The sequence below is a fragment of the Theropithecus gelada genome, chromosome 11, assembly GCF_003255815.1.
Source record: "Theropithecus gelada isolate Dixy chromosome 11, Tgel_1.0, whole genome shotgun sequence".
In the NCBI taxonomy this organism is placed as follows: Eukaryota; Metazoa; Chordata; class Mammalia; order Primates; family Cercopithecidae; genus Theropithecus; species Theropithecus gelada.
Window position 1 is genome coordinate 97,970,814 of NC_037679.1, and position 21,734 is coordinate 97,992,547.

At 46.2% G+C, this 21,734-nt stretch overlaps 1 protein-coding gene across 4 annotated transcripts in view; it reads left to right on the forward strand.

The window, feature by feature from the left end:
* Positions 1 to 18,877, forward strand: part of ZNF384 (zinc finger protein 384) — a 26,246-nt gene extending 7,369 nt beyond the window's left edge. Inside the window, exons 4-13 of one of the 4 annotated variants that reach the window (XM_025402569.1) lie at positions 5,241 to 5,311; positions 5,581 to 5,818; positions 6,054 to 6,101; positions 6,303 to 6,636; positions 7,502 to 7,594; positions 11,916 to 12,140; positions 12,821 to 13,003; positions 14,527 to 14,605; positions 16,170 to 16,328; positions 17,229 to 18,874. In XM_025402569.1, the coding sequence (XP_025258354.1) occupies positions 5,246 to 5,311; positions 5,581 to 5,818; positions 6,054 to 6,101; positions 6,303 to 6,636; positions 7,502 to 7,594; positions 11,916 to 12,140; positions 12,821 to 13,003; positions 14,527 to 14,605; positions 16,170 to 16,328; positions 17,229 to 17,639 (1,836 nt within the window). In that variant the 5' untranslated portion in view covers positions 5,241 to 5,245 and the 3' untranslated portion in view covers positions 17,640 to 18,874. Of the gene's footprint in view, positions 1 to 5,240; positions 5,312 to 5,580; positions 5,819 to 6,053; positions 6,102 to 6,302; positions 6,637 to 7,501; positions 7,595 to 11,915; positions 12,141 to 12,820; positions 13,004 to 14,526; positions 14,606 to 16,169; positions 16,329 to 17,228 lie in introns of all 4 variants that reach the window. The other 3 variants (XM_025402570.1, XM_025402572.1, XM_025402573.1) reach the window with 3 other exon arrangements.
* The last annotated feature ends 2,857 nt before the right edge of the window (positions 18,878 to 21,734 follow it).

A 21,734-nucleotide genomic window follows, 5' to 3' on the forward strand; every position in this document is an offset into this window, starting at 1 on the left:
TTTTTTTGAGACGGAGTCTCGCTCTGCCGCCCAGGCTGGAGTGCAGTGGCCGGATCTCTGCTCACTGCAAGCTCCGCCTCCCGGGTTCACGCCATTCTCCTGCCTCAGCCTTCCGAGTAGCTGGGACTACAGGCGCCCGCCACCGCGCCCGGCTAGTTTTTTGTATTTTTTAGTAGAGACGGGGTTTCACCATGTTAGCCAGGATGGTCTCGATCTCCTGACCTCGTGATCCGCCCGTCTCGGCCTCCCAAAGTGCTGGGATTACAGGCTTGAGCCACCGCGCCCGGCCTGGCCCTTGTTTCTTTTACTCTCCCTCTTAATTATTATTTTTGATCTTTTTTTTTTTTTTTTTGAGACAGAGTCTTGCTCTGTTGCCCAGGCTACAGTGCAGTGGTGAGATCTCAGCTTGCTGCAGCCTCCACCTCCCAGGTTCAAGCAAGTCTCCTGCCTCAGCCTCCTGAGTAGCTGGGATTACAGACGTGTGCCACCATGCCTGGCTAATTTTTGTATTTTTAGTAGAGATGGGGTTTCATCATGTTGGCCAGGCTGGTCTCAAAGTCCTGACCTCAAGTGATCCACCCTTCTCGACCTCCCAAAGTGCTGGAATTACAGGCATGAGCCACCACACCCATTCTCTCCATCCTAATTCTCTACTTCATTCCCACCATTTATCACCACTCTTAGTTCTTGTCTGTTTCATTTCCCTCCACTAGAAGGTTAGACATGGATTGTGGATAAGACTTGAACCCCTAGCATTGTCTGCAAAATCTATATGTATGTAGTCTACTGTTGTTCAATTCATTAAATATGTAATTGTGTCTTGGGTGATAAAGTCATATGTTGGGGATGTTTATAAGATACAGATGTAAAAGATGTGATTGCTGCTTTCCAAAAAGTTTGGCAAGATTGGATTCTCTTAAACTGTGATCTCATTGTTATCTTGATTCTGTTGGCTGAAGATAACCTGAGACCCCCATCTTTGCTTTGTTTTGTTGTTTGTTTGTTTGTTTTTGAGACAGGGTTTCTCTCTGTTTCCCAGGCTGGAGTGCAGTGGCTCAATCTCTGCTGACTGCAGCCTCTGCTTCTCGGGCTTAAATGATTCTCCTGCCTTAGCCTCCCAAGTAGCTGGGATTACATGCACCCGCCACCATGCCTGGCTAATGTTTGTATTTTTTGTAGAGATAGGGTTTCACCATGTTGCCCATGCGGGTGGACTCAAGCAATCTGTCCACCTCAGCCTCCCAAAGTGCTGGGATTACAGATGTGAGCCACCGCAACTTGCATGTGTTTTTGTTTTTTTTTTTTTGAGACAGAGTCTCTGTTGCCCAGGCTGGAGTGCAGTGGCCAGATCTCAGCTCACTGCAAGCTCCGCCTCCCGGGTTTACGCCATTCTCTTGCCTCAGCCTCCCGAGTAGCTGAGACTACAGGCGATCGCCACCACGCCCGACTAGTTTTTTGTATTTTTTTTTTTCTTTTTTTTTTTTGAGACGGAGTCTCGCTCTGCCGCCCAGGCTGGAGTGCAGTGGCCAGATCTCAGCTCACTGCAAGCTCCGCCTCCCGGGTTCACGCCATTCTCCTGCCTCAGCCTCCCGAGTAGCTGGGACTACAGGCGCCCGCCATCTCGCCCGGCTAAGTTTTTTGTATTTTTTAGTAGAGACGGGGTTTCACCGTGTTAGCCTGGATGGTCTCGATCTCCTGACCTTGTGATCCGCATGTCTCGGCCTCCCAAAGTGCTGGGATTACAGGCTTGAGCCACCGTGCCCAGCCAGCTTGCATGTTTTTTAAGAGATGGGGTGTTGCTCTGTTACCCAGGTTGGAGTATGGTAGTGTGTTCATAGCTCACTGCAGTCTTGAACTCCTGGGCTCAAGCAGTTTCCCACCTCAGCCTTCTAAATACCTAGGATTATGGGTATACACAACCACATCCACTTTTTTTTTTTTTTTTTTTCAATTTTTTTTTAGAGACACGGTCTCAAATATATTGCTCACGCTGGTCTCAAACTCCAGACCTCAAGTGATCCTCCTGCCTAGGCCTCCCAAAGTGTTGGGATTACAAGCATGAGCCACCACACCCAGCTATAAGACCCCTTTATAAAGCTATGGCTGGAAGGGCCAAGTTAGTACCTGTATCAGAGACTGATTAATTTTATTGTGTTTTATAACTCAGAAAACAGAATTGATGTATAGTTGATCTTTGGTCCTTATTAATAGTGAGCCTATTTATGTGAAACTGTTGTAGTCACAGATTTGGTACATTACACCCTTGCTACTTTTTAAAAAGGCTGAAATTCAGTTTTTTCCTTTATAGATTTTATGAAAATTGAGGGTGTTGTTTAATAGAACAAAAAAAGTGATGTTTTCTATAAAAGAATAAGGAACAGAGTTATGTTAGAGTGATTTTCAGTTTCAGCGCCTTTGTTGAAGATCCTTCCCTGTTTCCTTAGTATTTAAAACTGAGTTTCTGTGCCAGCCTTCCTTTTAGCTCTCAGTATCTCTAGTGTCTGCCTCCAGTGTATCCTCAGTGGGTCTAACTTGCCTGTCACGGGTCTTCCCCACCTGCACCTTAGTTGTGCTTTGCTCAGAGTAGCGGCCTGGTAATACTGTTTATTTTTTGTTGTTGTTCCTCATTTCTCCATTTCATCAGTCTCACACTCTCTTCTTTGCTTTTTGTGGGGCTCTATCTTTGCTGGTTCAGGATTTTGGGAAGCTACTCTTGACCAACATACTGCCAGTTAAACCTTGGTAGGTGAAGTGATCAGACTGTGAAACTGGGTGGTGGGATGCCTGTGTTCTGTACCTATCTGTTGCTTGTTGGCATGATTCTGAGGGGTTACTTTTCTTGCTGTTTATTTCTCACAAAGGTTTCTTTTCCTTTTTTTTTTTTTTTTGAGATGGTGTTTCACTCTTGTTGCCCAGGCAGTGGCGTAGTCTTGGCTCACTGCAACCTCTGCCTCCTGGGTTCAAGCAATTCTCTTGCCTTAGCCTCCCGAGTAGCTGGGATTACAGGCACCCGCCACCATGCCTTGCTAATTTTTTGTACTTTTAGTAGAGATGGGGTTTCACCATGTTGGCCAGGCTGGTCTTGAACTCCTGACCTCAGGGGAATCAGCCCGCCTTGGCCTCCCAAAATGCTAGGATTACAGGCGTTAGTCACTGCGCCCAGCCGGAAGCATAGTTTTTGAGAAATATAAAGCAGGAGTCTAGCACTCTTGCTATATGGTGTAGTGAGTGTTACTAAAAATATTTGGACTTGAGAATAGTGAAGGGTGAAAAAAATACAAAGCCAATAGAATGTCTATTCAAGTATAGTCAAATTTAAATATAAAAACACAAAACACAAAATTAATTTTTGAAATGTGTTTTTGTTAAAATATTTAACCCAATTCACTCCTAGAACTTCAATTTCACATTAGGAATTGAGGTTAGTAAACTGAAGAATATTAGTGAGATTTATATGTTTTATATTTTATGCATATATAATTTACATACAATAAAACACAAAGCTTTTAACTGTGTAGTTTGGTGAGTTTTGACCAAAATATACACTGTATTTACAAAACAGGCCCACTATTATGCCTATTCTGAAACGCTTTGGAAACCTGGGATACTGCTAGTGCCAGAACACTTTTAAAACTAGTAATTCTTTGATTCTCACTGCTCAGCACTGCATGTGTGGTACCCAGTGTCGCACCATGGATGTTCTTAGACCTTAGTGGGATTGGTGGGGTGTGATCTTGATAGTAGGTGGTACTCAAAATATGCTTTGATTCTGATTTTTTTTTTTTTAAATGGGGTTTCGCTCTTGTTCCCCAGGCTGGAGTGCAGTGGCACGATCTCAGCTCACTGAAACCTCCGCCTCCCAGTTCAAGCGATTCTCCTGCCTCAGCCTCCCCAAATAACTGGGATCACAGGCATGCACCACCACACCCAGCTAATTTTTTATTTTTAGTAGAAATGGGGTTTCACCAGGTTGGTCAACCTGGTCTCAAACTCCTGACATCAAATGATCCACCTACCTCAGCCTTCCGGAGTGCTGGGATTACAGGTGTGAGCCACTACACCCAGTCTTCATCTTTTAATTTTCTTAGTCATTTTATGTTCTGGCCTAGAACCTTTTCAGACCACATAGAACTGTAGACGTATTGGTTGGAACTCTTGAAAAATGTTTTCTTTTTTTTTTGAGACGGAGTCTTACTCAGTCACCCAGGCTGGAGTGCAGTGGTGCGATCTCGGCTCACTGCAAGCTCTGCCTCCCGGGTTCACACTATTCTCCTGCCTCAGCCTCCTGAGTAGCTGGGACTACAGGCGCCCACCACCACGCCTGGCTAATTTTTTGTATTTTTAGTAGAGACGGGGTTTTACTGTGTTAGCCAGGATGGTCTCAATCTTCTGACCTCATGATCTGCTTGCCTCAGCCTCCCAGAGTACTGGGATTACAGGTGTGAGCCACCGCGCCTGGCTGGAACTCTTGAAATTTTTATTGGCTGGGCACAGTGGTTCATTCCGGTAATCCCAGCACTTTGGGAGGCCAAGGTGGGCTGATCCCTTGAGCCTAGGAGTTCAAGACCAGCCTGGGCAACATGGAAAAACCCTGTCACTACTTTAAAAAAAAAAAAGAAAGAAAGAAAAGAAATTAGTCCGGCATAGCGTTACACGGTCTGTAGTCCCAGCTCCCTAGGAGGCTGAGCCTGGGAGATTGAGGCTGGAGTGAGCTATGATTGTGCCCCTACAGCGTAGCCTAGGTGACAGTAAGACCCTGTCTCAAAAACAGGAAAAATAAAACATAAAATTTTTATTTTAAGGAGTATAGTTTTGAAGAATAAGAGAAAGGAATAATGATAGGTACTAGTACCTGGCCGTTTTCAAGTCAGTCAGTGATTTGTTTTCTGTGACCTTAGGTACATCATCTCCCCTCTCATGACCTCAGTTTCTTTTTGCCGGCAAAGGAGAGTAATACCAGTTTTTCTTCAGGGGGCATGAATAACATTGTGTGAGTAAATGCGATACGTATAAGTTCTTTCACAGTCATTAAGTAGGATAGCCTCTGTTGGATGGGGATACAGTGACAAGTGGCTCTGACCAAGGGACTAATGTGCTAGACACTAAGGTTTTGACTGCCAGTCCCCAACCATGTGATCAGGTGCCAGAGGAGACCAGGAACCTTTCAGTTCCCCTTCTCCATTGCTTAGCTTTTTCAGAGTAATTCCGGAATGTGATGTGCTCTCTCATTTTTTCTTCAGGTAGAATGGAAGAATCTCACTTCAATTCTAACCCATACTTCTGGCCTTCTATCCCCACAGTCTCAGGTCAGGTAAGTGGTGTTGCTTTCTTGCTCTCCCCAACTCTCAGTAGCAAGTTCTGTTACTGTGGAGACTGAAGGTCCACCACGTGCTGTTTTCCTTCGTCCCCCACCGCTGAGCATTATCTAGTGTTTCTGCCTTGGCTTCTCTCTAGAAGGCCAAAGGTATGAAGTACTCATCCTTGATCCCTAAGGCGGACGGACACTGAAATGTGCTCACCAGCAAGCAGAATCAAGCTCAGTCTGAAGAGGGTGCTCCCTTCCCCTTCCTTTTCTCTTAGATTGAGAACACAATGTTCATCAACAAGATGAAGGATCAGCTGTTGCCAGAGAAGGGCTGTGGTCTGGCTCCACCTCACTACCCCACCTTGCTGACAGTGCCTGCCTCAGTGTCCCTGCCCTCGGGCATCAGTATGGACACAGAGTCCAAGTCAGACCAGCTGACCCCACACAGCCAAGCATCCGTTACCCAGAATATCACGGTGGTCCCTGTGCCGTCTACAGGACTGATGACTGCTGGTGAGCAACTCTGCTATTCTCCAATCTGAGGTGTTGATCCTCCATGATCAGTACCCCAGGCTGGGGGGCTCCACGGACATGGGGAGTGGGATATGTGTTTGATTCCTCAATCACATTTTTATTAAGTGCCTACTGTGTGCCTAGCAATGTGCTAGGCATTGTGGGGGATACAAAGAAGTAGAAGATGCGGTCCCTGCCTTTGAGGAGGTGACATTCTTTCCTTCTCTGAATCAAGGAGTCTCCTGTTCTCAGAGGTGGAGAAGAGAAGGGAGTCAATCAAGGGGTAAATCTCACTGTTACCAGGGGGGTGGGGACAAGGGTTAGGAGACCATTATTTTTCTACAGGGTTTGGGGTTTCCTATGTACTCTGGGTTGGGTTGGCGGGGGGTGAGGGGTTAATTAGACAATGATGTGGGGGAAATGAAATAGGGTTAGGATCAGAACTGAACAACATGACGCCATCTCCTTTTTCTCCCAATCCTAGGTCCGGGTTTGGTAATCACGTCCCCCTCAGGCTCTCTTGTGACCACAGCATCATCAGCTCAGACCTTCCCCATTTCGGCTCCCATGATTGTCTCAGCTCTTCCCCCTGGCTCACAAGCCCTGCAGGTTGTCCCTGACCTCTCCAAGAAGGTAGCATCGACCCTAACCGAGGAAGGAGGTGGAGGTGGTGGTGGAGGTGGCAGTGTGGCTCCTAAGCCGCCCCGGGGCCGGAAGAAGAAGCGGATGCTGGAATCAGGGCTGCCTGAGATGAATGACCCTTATGTCCTCTCCCCTGAGGATGATGATGACCATCAGAAAGACGGCAAGACCTACAGGTAAGACTCAGAGCCAGGGGCAGGATGAGGCGAGGATGCCTAGCTTGGTGATTCTCCCTGTACCCTCATTGTGTTCTGCCCCAGTCAGGTGCTACACTCTGACAGCTTCCCAGCTCTGAGCCACTTGCATGTCAGGTGTCCCGTCATAGGATAGGAGGCAGAGCTGCTAGCATCTTGTTAGGATGCAGAGACCCATTTCACCCTTTCCTTTTTTTAACCCTTGTTTTGGGGGTCGTTAACACTGACTTATTTTTTAGTAACAAAGTAGAATCTCTCTCTTGTAATGCGGCTTTATGCTGGGTTTGAGACTCTTGTCTGTAGCTCCTTTTTGCTTTCTACATATTTCATTCCTATTTTTCTAAGAATCTTTTCTGGTAAGCACCTAACCTATGTGCCATTCACCAGTTCCTGGGTCATATTTGAACACTGAGCCTGCCTCACCCTGCATGGTTGGGATGATGGGAGGGGCTTTCATAAGAAGGCAGGAGGAATAGGATGCCTCCCCCTTTGGAGTGTATACTTATAGAATGACTTTGCTCGCTTTCTGATTTATGAAAGTCATTTTGATTCTCCACTTCCTCTAAGTTTGCCTTTATCAAAAAGCATTATATGCATATTTGCATGTGATACTATATAAAAATAATTACGTAAGTAAACTCCTTGCCCTTTGAAAGTTGAATATCTTTTAATCCCTTTGAGAACTGTCACATGCCCTAGTGGGTTTGGGGAGTTTGGTAGCACTGTATAGAGTGGGATAACTACTGTCACAGCTTTGATATAGACGGGCAGATGTGCATGGCTGGGAGTCTGGGTCTGTCCTTAGTTCCTTAGTGTACCCAGATGGGCAATGTTGTTCCCATTTTAGGAGCGAAGGGAACTGCGGCACAGGAAATGGACAGAGCCTTGGGCTCATGGATTCAGTTCCCGGCTCCACCACGAATTTGCTGTGTGACCCTGGGCAAGTCCTTTTCCCCTCTCTGGGCCTCAGTTTCCTCATCTGTAAAATGGGGATAATTCTGTTTATGCCTCCCATCTGTTGGGAGTATATATCAGATAAGATTTGAAATGTTGGGAACTTCAAAAGAAAGTTAAGAAATAGTTACTTAGCATTTATTTTTATTTGTGTTGTATAGTTCTGCTGTGGAGAGTAGCCTACAGAGTGTTTAAATCGCTCTTTATAAGTGAAAATGAGAGGAGTGTTGCTATGCAGAATTGAGCACTGCAGAATTCCAGCTCATAATCCAAAAGTTCATTGCAGCTTTATTATTACAGGTGTACCCCACTTTATACAATAAAAGTGTTCCTGGAAAATGTTTCCATCATATCATATTATAAAGGTACCTGACAAGTTTGATTCATTTAAAGGCATTCTTTTATATATCAGTTCATAAAATTAAAATCCCTTTTAAGTTATCATATAGAAATCTGGATTCTTATGTGTTTGTTTAAAGTGAGGCCATTGTGACATGGAGATACATCTATATACAATTTGTAGAAGTAGTGGAAGGATCCTTTAACATCCTATAGAGAGAGCCCTTCTAATGGATCCAGGGTCCTCTCCTTCTGCCCTTTCTCCACTGGGACCCACATTAAAGCTATCTCTGGACTTTCCAAACTGCGTACATTAAAAGAAATGTGAATATACAGTTGGAAGAAAGCCTCATAGGACTTTCCACACATTCAGTATTTTTGAAATTCCTGAATGACCCTCCACCCAGGTGACTACAAAGAACTCTGAAATTGAAGGGAGACTTATTGTATCCTAGGTAAACAGAATTTCTTCAGAAACTCAGAACTCTTGACATTCCAAAGAATTTTTTTTTTTTTTTGAGACGGAGTCTCACTCTGTCGCCCAGGCTGGAGTGCCGTGGCACAATCTCAACTCACTCTAACTTCCACCACCCGGGTTCAAGTGATTCTTGTGCCTCAGCCTCCCAAGTAGCTGGGACTACAGGGTCGCCACCATGCCCAGCTAATTCTTTTGTATTTTTAGTAGAAACAGGGTTTCACCATGTTGGCCAGGCTGGTCTCAGACTCCTGACCTCAGGTGATCTGCCTGCCTCGGCCTCCCAAAGTACTGGGATTACAGGCGTGAGCCACTGTGCCTGGCAAAAGAAATCTTTTTAATCACAATGAATTTCTATTTTGATGCATGTGTGGGTCAGCCATATCCATTTCAGTGGTCAGTAGCATTTGACTGGGTATTGGGGGAATTGGGTTCTGTTACTCTGGGCAAGTCAACATATCTCCCACTCTTCATTCCCATATATAAAATGGGAAGATCAACCATGCCTTCATCTACCTTGTAGAAATGTTTTGAGGCAAAGTCAGAATATCTGAAATTGTTTTGAGCATTTTAGGAAGCATGGGTGATAATTCAGTGGCCATTGTAATCATTATAATAAGGCCATTGCATTGTATGCTTCCGAGGGGCCCTGTTCTCATTGTGCTGGATGTGAATGGTGCCCCTGGAGGAATGCACCCAGTGATATGGATGCTGGCTTTTCTATCCTCTGCTGACTGCCACAACTCTCCGAAATTAAATTTCTTTCCAACCACCCAGCACCTTGCATTAGAGGACTCTCTTATTTGACGTCATAGGATTTTCAACTTGGAAATATTTTAATGATCTCCTTGGTCAGTCCCTTCCTGGCAGATGATTCCAATCTCTGCTTGAATACCTCTGGTGTTAGGAATCTTAAAGTAGGCTGGCATCATGGCTTTGTAGTGAATAACTGCCCTTTGGCAAATTACTGAGTCTTTGTGTTCCTTTCTGTAAAACATGGGTAAGACTTGCCAGGTTGTGAGGAGTAGAAACTGTGTGTCTGAAGTGCCTAACCTAGTGCCTGGCACTGTCAGGCCTAACAACAAATGGCAACTATTATCATTGTGCTCATCATCATTATTATACCTAGTGTATTCTGAGATTGCTCATTCCCTTGCCAGCACATTATAAATGAATTTAAGTTTTGCAAGTTCTCTTATTGGGAACTTTGATTAAGTGGGTTATTATTATTATTTTTTAAAATTAACCTTAATGTTAAGGGCAGAATTGTTTATTGAACACCCTCACACACAAATTGATGAGATTTTATTTGGGTTAAAATAAATATGTTTTACCTGTCTGAGAAATTGTAGCATCAAAGGAAATTAGTTTGCAACTTTAGTACAGTTGCCCTTCAAGTGACAATGTGTCCAGCTTCTAACCTCAGTCTTAGTGAAATATTTACTAGCATGAGCTCGTCCGTCAGCACTAAGGCTTAAGATGAATGCAGTTTTATTACTGGAGAATACTTGGCTTACCTTTGACTGTCCTAGGTGTTTGCTGGCCCTTCTGGGGGCAAAAGTTTAGTTCTCCATTTTACACACCGGAAAATTGAGGTGTATTAATGAGCAAGTTTGTAACTGAACCCCGAGTAGAAGCCAGGCATCCCGATTCCCACTGCTTGTGTCCTTTGGGTTATGCTCACTATAAACAGAGCCTCCTCGTCTCCTGCAATGATTGGGCATCTCAGACAACTGCCAGGGATCAATAATCTGGTAACTAAAAAATTCTCCTGAGGTGAAAAAAGTGCAGAAATCATCACCCCACACCACCTGAAGCCTCTCTTAAGAAGATAAGTTAGGGAGAACCCAAAGAAGAGGGACTTGTGCTAATTGCCTGGCTTCCAGGCCATTGCCTTTTCTTTTTTTTTTTTTTTTGGAGACGGAGGCTCGCTCTGTCGCCCAGGCTGGAGTGCAGTGGCCGGATCTCAGCTCACTGCAAGCTCCGCCTCCCGGGTTCCCGCCATTCTCCTGCCTCAGCCTCCCGAGTAGCTGGGACTACAGGTGCCCACAACCGTGCCCGGCTAATTTTTTGTATTTTTAGTAGAGACGAGGTTTCACCATGGTCTCGATCTCCTGACCTTGTGATCCGCCCACCTCGGCCTCCCAAAGTGCTGGGATTACAGGCGTGAGCCACCGCGCCCGGCCTGCCTTTTCTACTAGCTCCCATTTTACACTGGTGAATTGCTTACGAAAATGAAAGACGGCTTTTCCTCAGTAAAGTTTGGATAGTCGTGGCTTAACTTGCTCAGAGGCCTCCTTATTTGATATTTGGTGGACAATACCAGAGTGGAAAGGATTGCCAACGTGGGATGAGTGAAAGTATGATCGGGTGCTGCTGATGTCAACCCAGAGTGCTGACACTGGCTGCATGTGCTAGGGAAGAGGAGAGGTTTAGCTTCGAAGATAGGTGTTCTGTAAACATTTTTCTCCCAAATGCTTGAGGGATGGCACCTTCCACTAGCAGCTACCTTGGTCATTGCAAAAGTGGTTTTCACTTGATTGTCAAGGGGCTATGGGCAAGGGGTGGGTAGATGATGGATGGAACATCAGATAAGAGGATGGAGAGCAGACATACATGGTTTGAAAAAGCCCCTCCAAATTCTGATACTTCCTCACCCCCATCCCTCTAGAAATCACTGCCAAAAAGGAAGTAGGGGACAATCTGAGGGAAGAAAATTATCTGTGGAGGCAAGAGAGGATCTAGTTAGTTGTTCCTCATTATCATCTAGGGGTCTTGAGGAATACAGAGGCATGTACTTCATACACAGGAACATTAGAGAAAGGAATTCTTAAATGTTTGAAATCAAGCTGTAGGCAGAAGGAAAACAAGTTAACTGATATTCCTGCCCATTGAAATTTGCATCTAGGCCGGGCGCGGTGGCTCAAGCCTGTAATCCCAGCACTTTGGGAGGCCGAGACGTGCGGATCACGAGGTCAGGAGATCGAGACCATCCTGGCGAACACAGTGAAACCCCGTCTCTACTAAAAAGTACAAAAAAACTCACTGGGCGAGGTGGCGGGCGCCTGTAGTCCCAGCTACTCGGGAGGCTGAGGCAGGAGAATGACGTAAATCCTGGAGGCAGAGCTTGCAGTGAGCTGAGATCCGGCCACTGCACTCCAGCCTACGCGACACAGCGAGACTCCGTCTCAAAAAAAAAAAAAAAAAATTTGCTTCTGCCCGGAGTTCATACTGTTACTCTGTTTTATCTGGTTGAAATACATTTTTGCACATCGAGGCAGTCCAGTCATTCAGCAAACATTCATTGAATATTTATAATGTGCTGGGCACCATGTTAGACGCTTAGGCCATGAAGATGAATACATAGAGCCCTACTCTCAGGTTGGAGTAGGAGAGAGCTCAGATAGGTGGGCTTCTCTTGGACGTAGAGGGGAGGGTTCAGCCACACCTTCTTGATGGGAAGGGTTCTAACCATTGCCCTCACTTGGCTCAGGTGCCGGATGTGCTCACTGACATTCTACTCCAAGTCGGAGATGCAGATCCACTCCAAGTCACACACCGAGACCAAGCCCCACAAGTGCCCACATTGCTCCAAGACCTTCGCCAACAGCTCCTACCTGGCCCAGCACATCCGTATACACTCAGGGGCTAAGCCCTACAGTTGTAACTTCTGTGAGAAATCCTTCCGCCAGCTCTCCCACCTTCAGCAGCACACCCGGTAAGGCTGCTCTTGGTTTACCCCACCACCTGGCCGTGAACCCTAAGGCCATGTTACCTGCACCTACTCCTCCACATGTATTTTTTTTTTCCCTTTCACCTTTGCCCATTGGTAGCCTCAACCTCCTATTACTGTCTGTGGAAATTATATATCCTAGCTCTTTGGGGGGCCTTGAAAATTGTGGTCTCCAATTCCAAAGTCTGGAACAATTTTTGTGGTTTCTCTCTGTGTCTGTGTTTGGAAATCTTCTGCAGAGCAGGCCTGCTTTTACTATATGCTTCAGTTCAGAGCCAAGGTGTGCATTCAACTTCAGGTCCATGGGGAACAGGCGGTATTGGTCTTTGTTCAAATTACTATTTGGAAGCAGGGTATCTGTGGTGAGTGTGTTAACCTTAGGAAAAAGCGGAGGGTTGATGAGATTGACTACTTTAAGGTTACCAGGAGCCATGGGTTGCAGCTCTTCATCATCTCACTGCCATTCTAGCCACCGACTTACGATCAGCAACAACCTAGATCTGGGTGTCCTCTTCATTTGCCTATCCAGGCTGGAGTGCTTTTGGGAGGAGGGAGGAAGGGGGTGCTCTCATCCGTCAAGCAACATCATTTCACCCAGCAGAGAGCTGAGCCCCTGGTGTCGAACTGCTTCCTCCTCCCCCCTTCCCTCCTCTCCTCTCCGGCAGGATCCACTCCAAGATGCACACGGAGACCATCAAGCCCCACAAGTGCCCGCACTGCTCCAAGACCTTCGCCAACACCTCCTACCTGGCCCAGCACCTCCGTATCCACTCGGGGGCCAAGCCCTACAACTGTTCCTACTGCCAGAAGGCCTTCCGCCAGCTCTCCCACCTCCAGCAGCACACACGGTAAGGGAGAGTGGCGGGCTACTGACCCCGCCCCGCTGGCATGCCCTCCCCACCCCCGCCCCGGACACACACAACAACCCGCATGCGGGGGGCGGGGGAGAGACCTGGCTGGAGGAGAGACCTGGCTGGCATCTGGGAGAAGGAAGACCAAACACCACTGGAGATTCAAGTGGACACAGAGAGAGCCTCTCTGGGGCAAGAGCTACATCGGGGAGCTGCAGTGACTGTATGATATTCACTGGTCCATGGGAGACAGACACGTACCTGGAGTGGAAACAACTTTTCTCTTATTTTCCTCCCTGAAAATACTCATGTACCCGTCTTGCAAGATTTGCCCCTTGATGCCAAAACAGAGTCATTTGAATGGAGAAGACCGTACCTCTAGCCCTTAGGGCACCAATTATGAACAGAAGATAAAATCAGACATTAGCTGGGCACCAGCCTGGTGACACCCATAGCAACAAGCAAGGCTCCGAGGGATGCCAAGAGTAGAGAACAAAAGAAAACATGTACTAAGTGTTCAGAGAGAATCAGCAAACAGAAAATGAAAAACCTCATGCTTCGTAAAGATGCCCGCCCAGTGTTTATCCCGTGAATCTGGAGTGACTAGGAAGAAGTGAACCTGCCAACTAGAAGAGGTGATGATCTCCTTCGGTGCTATCTCAAGTTGGAGTCCAGACTTACAGGCCATAGACCGTCTCACCCGGCTTCTTGTGGATGTGATGATCTCAAAGTGATCAGGCATCTTGCTTTGAGAAGAGGAGGGGAGGAATCAGGCTTTCTTCACAAAGAAGAGACGTGTCCTGTGACGTTTTTGAGATTTTATACCAGAGGTCCAGAAAAGCACCTGGTCATGGAGATGGTTCTGAAGTTGCTGATGAGGAGCGGGTGTCACTGCACCCTTAAGTCCTTGGCTCATCTTAGCAGAGGGCCCTGTGGTGTTGGGGAAAGAGGTCACATTGGTACTAAACTAGGCATTTCCTGCCATTAGGGGGCTGGACTGCAAAAAGCACTTAGAAGTTTTAATGAGTTTCCATTCATATCACTACTACTCTCCACAATCAGTGTAACTCTGCTTTTCTTTGATACCATAACATTCTCTGGAAGTGATGCTCAAGGCTGAGGGGACTGTTTCTGGCTATAAGGTGGGACCAAGGAAGACGCGTTGGGCTTTTCTTTTTCCTTGCCATTGTGTTTTTCTTATGTTCTTGAATGTTCATTAGGACAGTTACTGTAGGAGCTGAGTTGTATGCCAAATTGTGGGCTGCCTGTCCCTTGGGTGCCAAGTCCTCAGTCTCTCCTCCCCCAGCAGAGAGGAGCCTCAGCTTGAGCTGAGTGATGCAGGCATTGACCAGAAGCAAAGCGTTAGTACCTGATCCACATCAGAGAGGAAAGCTGGTGCCTCTTGGAGGCCCATCTGATGTGCCTCCTTAGGAGAGCAGGATTGACCTGGAGAAAACTTGTTGAGCCAGTTCCTAAGTGGTCTTGCTGACATTCTTTCCCTTTCTTCTCATCCTGTGCAGAATCCACACTGGTGATAGACCATACAAATGTGCACACCCAGGCTGTGAGAAAGCCTTCACACAACTCTCCAATCTGCAGGTAAATGTTCCACCCTCCACACAGACCTTGAGTCTGAGACTTGGGGCCATTTGAATAGTATAGTGGTTCTCAAATGTTTTCAGGACTCTTTTACACTCAAAAATTATCAAGGGACCCAAAGAGTTTTTGTTTATGTGGATAATAGCTATCTACATAGAGGTTGTAAAACTGAAAAACCTGAAAAATATTTATAATGGTAATTTGTTTAGAAAGAACAAAAACCCATTGTGTGTTAACATGAATAACATATTCCAAGACCCTCCAAAAACAACTGAGTGAGAAGAATGGCATGATTATACGTTTTTGCAGGTGTCTATTTTTAATTTTGGGGACAGGACCTTGCTCTGTCACCCAGGCTGAGTGCAGTGGTGTGATCACGGCCCACTGCAGCCTCAGCCTCCCGGTCTCAAGTGATCCTTTCACCTCAGCCTCCCAAGTAGCTGGGATTATAGGCATGCACCACCACACCTGGCTGGTTTTTTAATTTTTGTAGAGATGGGGGTCTTGCTGTCTTGCCTAGGTTGGTCTCGAACTCCTGGACAGAGGCCATCCTCCCGCCTCAGCCTCCCCAAAGTGCTGGGATTGCAGGCATGAGTCATCGCACCTGGCACAGGGATCTTTAATGTCTTAAGCTAGAAGATGAGTAGATTCTCATATCTGCTGCATCTGGCCTATTGTGTTGTCACACATCATGTAACCTCTGTAAAGGTTACATGTAAAACATATGGCAAAGTGAAGCCACTTGAAATTTTGAGGGAAGCAAGATTTCAGTTAGGTTTTTCATTGTGTGTGTGTGTGTGTGTGTGTGTGTGTGTGTGTGTGTGTGTTTGAGACAGGCTCGCTCTGTCACCTAGACTGGAGTACAATGATACGATCTCAGCTCACTGCAGCTTCCACTTCTCGGGTTCAAGAGAGACAAAGGCAAACATTGTCTTATTATTTTGAAAAGATTTGGCTGGGCGCAGTGGCTCACACCTGCAATCTCAACACTTTGGGAGGCCGAGGCGGGCGGATCACCTGAGCTCAGGAGTTCGAGACCAGCCTGGCCAACACGGTGAAACTTCGTCTCTACTAAAAATACAAAAAAAAAAATTAGCCGGGCATGGTGGCATGTGCCTGTAGTCCCAGCTACTTGCAGGGTGAGGCAGGAGAATCGCTTGAACCCAGGAAGCAGAGGTTGCAGTGAACCAAGATTGCACCACTGCACTCCAACCTGAACGACAAAGTGAGACTCCATCTAAAAAAAAAGAAAAAAGAGTTTTGATCCTGTGGGCCCCCTGCGAAGATCTTAGTGTTCCCTAAAGATCCCCGTGCCTCACTTTAAGAACTACTGGACTGGTGAGACGGGCATAAGCTGTCTTGGGATCCTGGTATGTGCTACATGAGGTATGCTTCCACCCTTTGCCTGTAGCTTCTCAAGTTTCATTTGAAACAATTTCTACTTTCTTCAGATGGAGAGAGAAGCTGGGAGGCCTGACACCTACCTTTTTGCTTTCCATCAAGGTCAAGGGGGCAGGAGGGAAGAGGACAATGTATTCATTCTGGTTTCTCCCAATTTTCTCAGTCCCACAGACGGCAACACAACAAAGATAAACCCTTCAAGTGCCACAACTGTCATCGGGCGTACACGGATGCAGCCTCACTAGAGGTGCACCTGTCTACGCACACAGTGAAGCATGCCAAGGTGTACACCTGCACTATCTGCAGTCGGGCATACACATCAGTGAGTGCTCCATTTCTTCTCTTTCCTTCCTGATAGTCCTCTAAGAGTACAGTCCACTTCATCCCATTTTCTGGGTAGAGATCTGTTGCAGCGAATACCCTGCCTCCCTAGCTCCAACTTAGCAGAACAAGTAAATGTTCAGAAATTAATTAGACCCATAGCCGAGGAATTTAGAGGATGCCTGATCCCCTAATCCTATAGAGATTGATAAACTGTAATTCTTCATTTTACTTAAACATAAGGCAAAATAAAGCCACTTGAAATTTTGAGGGGAGCAAGATTTCAGTTAGGTATTTTCTTCTTTTTTTTTTTTTTTGAGACAGAGTCTCGCCTTGTCACTCAGGCTGGAGTGCAGTGGTGTGATCTCGGCTCACTGCAACCTCCACCTCCTGGGTTCAAGCGATTCTCCTGCCTCAGCCTCCTGAGTAGCTGGGATTACAGGTGCATGTCCCCTCGCCCAGTAAATTTTTGTATTTTTAGTAGAGACGGGGTTTCACCATGTTGCCCAGGCTGGTCTCAAACTCCTGACCTCAAGTGATCCACCTGCCTTGGCCTCCCAAAGTGCTGGGATTACAGGCATGAGCCACCACACCTGGCCCAGTTAGATATTTTCTATGAGACTCCAGGAAAGGTTGTAAGGTTGTTTCATTCAGGGATCTTCGAAAAAAATAGCAGCTCATTCCTTTGCCAGTTGAATGTTCACTGACTTCTAAAGGTTCCCCTCTCTTTTTTTTCTCAGTAGTGAGCCACTGAAAGTCTTACTTGAGTTTTGCTCAGTCTTGGCTCCAGAAAACCAGTATAAACCTTAACTCTAGCAGAATCAGAGCCTAGGGTGCTAGTTACAAGTAATCTCTTTTCCTTCTTCTTCATCCCTCAACTTCTTTTTACCATCTCCCTCAGGAAACATACCTTATGAAACATATGCGCAAACACAACCCTCCTGATCTTCAGCAACAAGTGCAGGCAGCAGCGGCGGCGGCAGCAGTGGCCCAGGCCCAGGCGCAGGCCCAGGCTCAAGCTCAAGCGCAAGCCCAGGCTCAGGCTCAGGCTCAGGCTCAGGCTCAGGCCCAGGCCCAGGCCCAGGCCTCCCAGGCATCACAGCAGCAGCAGCAGCAGCAGCAACAGCCACCACCACACTTCCAGTCTCCTGGGGCAGCCCCCCAGGGTGGGGGTGGTGGGGACAGCAACCCCAACCCTCCACCCCAGTGTTCCTTTGACCTGACCCCCTATAAGACGGCGGAGCATCATAAGGACATCTGCCTCACTGTCACCACCAGCACCATCCAGGTGGAGCACCTGGCCAGCTCTTAGAGATCCGTGCTGCCACCCACTGGGAAGAGGAAGAAATAGTCCTGGTTTCTTCTTTCTCCAACTCCTCTTGGTGGGAAAAGTCCTCTTCTTCACAGGCCTTGGCTCCATCTCCTTGGGCCTCAGACACAGCTTTCCTTCACAGGATACCATCCTTTTTCTGAACTCTTCAAAAGGAACATCAGCCCTCCTGATTGCAAAGGAATACTGAGCTGATGGTGTCATCCAGCAGCCTCCCCTCCCAAGCAAAGCTTTTAAAATTGGGGGTTGGTGCTCAAGGGAAGGATTTGCTATGACCTCATAGAAACTTGTCCAGTGTGGTCACTTACCCTATCCTTACCCTCCTTATCCTCAAAGTTTGGGTTGATAGAAGACTAGAGGCTGGCCCTCCCAGATAACAGAGAAAAGGGAGCCCCAAATGCAACCAGCCTCTTGTTCTATTCTTGCCTGCAAAAGAACAGAGGTTTCTCAGTTGCCTCAGTCCCTGAGAGCCATTTCTTCCCCTGCATCGTCTCACTTCACTTCCTGTTGACTGCTGGTAGAAGATTTGGGGTAGGGGACAGACCTCCTTTTATTTGAAGGGGGCAAGGGCTGAGATGTGGTCCCCAAGGGGCCAGAAATTCCCAAGTTGGTCACAGGTGGCTTAGAAGTGTGGGTTATGGTTTTAGGGATTTCCTTGGAGCCTCTCTCCTTCTCTGCCTACACAGACCCTATACTCTCAGTCTCCCCAACCCACCCCCCAAGGAGCTGTGGGAGGCTTTGTGTTATCTGTGAAACTCCAAAACAGGGGTGTTGCGGAGAAGGGAGAGTTCAAGGCAAACACAAGGACTGGACTTAGCTCCCTAGGTGCCACGGTCAGATGCCGGACACGGATTTATATATAAATATATATATATAAATATATTATACCCACTCATCACGGCCATCTTTGTTGTAACCATTTCTGTGTTTATAAATGCATTATCTCTGAGAATTTTCATATTTGATGTTTTGTTTATTTTTGTCCTTTTTTTCCCTCCCTCCACCCCTGTCCACCAGCCACAGCATTTTTTTTTTGTCTTTTTTTTTTTTTTTTTTTTAATCATGGCAGATTTCAGAGAAAAGGAAATTTAAAAAAAAAATCAGGAAAACCAGTTGTTATAAAGCAATCTAAAAATGAAGAAAAAAAAAAGAAAAAACCTTATGTACAAACCAAGGGGTGTTTTTAGAACATTGTATAGAAATAAATTCATGTAAAAGGATCAGAGGCAGTGGAGCTACTGATGTGAGCGAGCATGCGGAAAAGGCATTTGGGGAAATGTCCAAGAATAGTATTTATAAACTGATTAATAGCAGAGTGTGTGTGTGATGAACAAGTGCCTGTGTGATGATGTCCCATGTGTGCAGTTCTCCAGTCATGGAAGGGTACAGTTTCATGACGTCTCCCGTGAATCCTGGTTGATGAGGACTTCTACATACACATTCTGTCACGGGGGATTGCATTTCCTAAATAGGTGAGAGCAAGGCTATGGTTGTGTGTTAACCCAACAGCTCAGCTCCCTATGGAAGAAAAATGGAAGCCTCTTGGAAGGATCCACACTCCTGCCTGAGTCTGGAGTAGGGGCTTGCAGTTGGCAGTGTATCCATATGTATGTTTATTGACTTGTGGAAATCATAACCGGTTAAGGGGTGCAAGATTGGTTTATGCAGGAGAGCTGTAGTACCGTGGAGTAGAATGTGATCATGAAACCTGGACTTAAGCCCTTTGCCTACCATCAACCAGTGTTGACCAGGGTGCTTCTTCAACTGTTAGTGAAGGGATTGGACTAGATAACTCTCAAGATACCTTTTTTGAGAATTAAGAAGCTTGCTTTAAGGCTGGGTGCGGTGGCTTACACCTGTAATCCCAGCATTTTGGAAGGCTGAGGCAGGCAGATCACTTGAGGTCAGGAGTTCAAGACCAGCCTGGCCGTTATGGTGAAACCCCATCTCTACTAAAAATACAAAAAAAAAAAATGATCTGGGCATAGTGGTGGGCATCTACAATCTCAGCTATTCAGGCTGAAGCAGGAGGATCTTTTGAACCCAGGAGGCAGAGGTTGCAGTGAGCCAAGATCATGCCACTGCACTCCAGCCTGAGCGACAGAGTGAGACTGTCTCAAAAAAATAAAAATACAAAAATTAGCCAGGTGTGGTGGCACACGCCTGTAGTCCCAGCTACAGGCTGAGGCAGAAGAATCACTTGAACCTGGGAGGCAGAGGTTGCAGTGATCTGGGATCGCACCACTGCACTCCAGGCCGGGCCACAGAGTGAGATTCTGTCTGGAAAAAAAAAAAGAAAGAAAGAAAACCTTGCTTTAAGCACTGAAAAAGTCGTGAAAGTTGTGACCAAGCTCCCACATCCCGAGAACTGGTGGTTCTCTGGGACTGCTGGCCAATAGTACTTGTTACCTAGTTGGGCTGGGATAAATAAAGCGCACTTAATTTAGTGCTAGATATCCTGTGTGGGCACCTAAGGTGGTCTATCAATATGTTGTGTAATACCAATGAATGTATCACATATGACCAAATATGCCAGTGTTTCTTAGCTCCCTGGATATTTACTTGTTTTTCCTCCCACTCTCAACAGCTCTTGAAAAGGCTCTAATGGCCCTAACTTCACCAGTATTAAAACTTATTGCAACAACCCTATGAGGTAGGTAGTATTCTCACTGTATAGTAAAACAGGCACAGAGATTAAATTACTTACCGAAAAGCATGACTCTTGTAATGAGAGCAAAATTTCCTGGATTCTATTGCTGTATCTTACTACCTGCACACTAGTAAACCTGGGGTTTACGGACTACAGATCCTCTCAGCCCTGATACCCCCACCACTCTACAGCCCCTGACCCCTTTCTCTAGCCTGCTATTACTGTCCAGATAATGTTTCAAATACATTCCTGCAGCCATCTCAAAGCAAAACAAAGCAACTTCCAATCCGCCCCGGGTTGGAAGTTCCTCTTCTTCATGTATTTGGTAGAAATTATATAGCTGAAAGTCTGTCTCATTAAAAACTTGACATAAGACATTGATAATTCTTATGAAGGATGTGTGAGGGTATGAAAGGCGTGAGGGATGGCAGCTATCTCTAAGAGGCTATCTTACACCACTATTAAGTTATGGCCTTTGAGTTCTATTTGCCTAGTGTGTTGGCAGCCTCTCATACCCTTGACTGCTTTCCATTCTGATGAAAACCATAGAAATCACTCTACCATAGCTAACTAGAGTGATGGCTGGCAACTAGCTAGCCAACTAGCCCTGTAGTGATAGTGCTGCATCACTCGACCCCTTCAGAATTATGATGCTAACATCACATATAAACAAAAGAAAAACAAAAACATGAGGTTCCCCCTTGGAGAGTAGCAAGAGGTGCCAGGCACAGTGGCTCACGCCTGTAATCCCAGCACTTTGAGAGGCTGAGGAGGGCAGATCGCCTGAGGTCGGGATTTCAAGACCAGCCTGACCAACATGGAGAAACCCCGTCTCTACTAAAAATACAAAATTAGCCAGGCGTGATGGTGCATGCCTGTAATCCCAGCTACACAGGAGGCTGAGGCAGGAGAATCGCTTGAACCTGGGAGGTGGAGGTTGCGGAGAGCCATGATCACGCCATTGCACTCCAGCCTGGGCAACAAGAGTGAAAATTCTGTCTCAAAAAAAAAAAAGGAGCAAGAGGGCAACGTCAGAAGTAATATTTTATATGTGAAAGTATTCGAGTGTAAAGTACAGGAGGTCTGACAAAAGATGTGCAGAATTATAGCATTATTGTCATTATTTGTATTTATAAGTAGAAAGTTGATAATCCTTCTCAAGCTAAAAAAATAATGCTGGGGGAGATGGTGTTTGTGTGAGTGAAAAGAAATGCAAAGGGTTTAAATCTCAAGGCTTGATACTCTTCCCCAACTTCCTTAAGAAACTAACTGGCTTGAAAAAAGTCATATTCTGCAAAGAGGGAAAAAAAGCTGTATCTTCCAGTCGCTGAGAAGGGATGTTTACGCAATATAAGCCTAAAGAGAACAGTTACCCCTGCACCGATTGCCATACATTCCCGTTTTGGAGGGAAAAAAGTTTGCCCGAT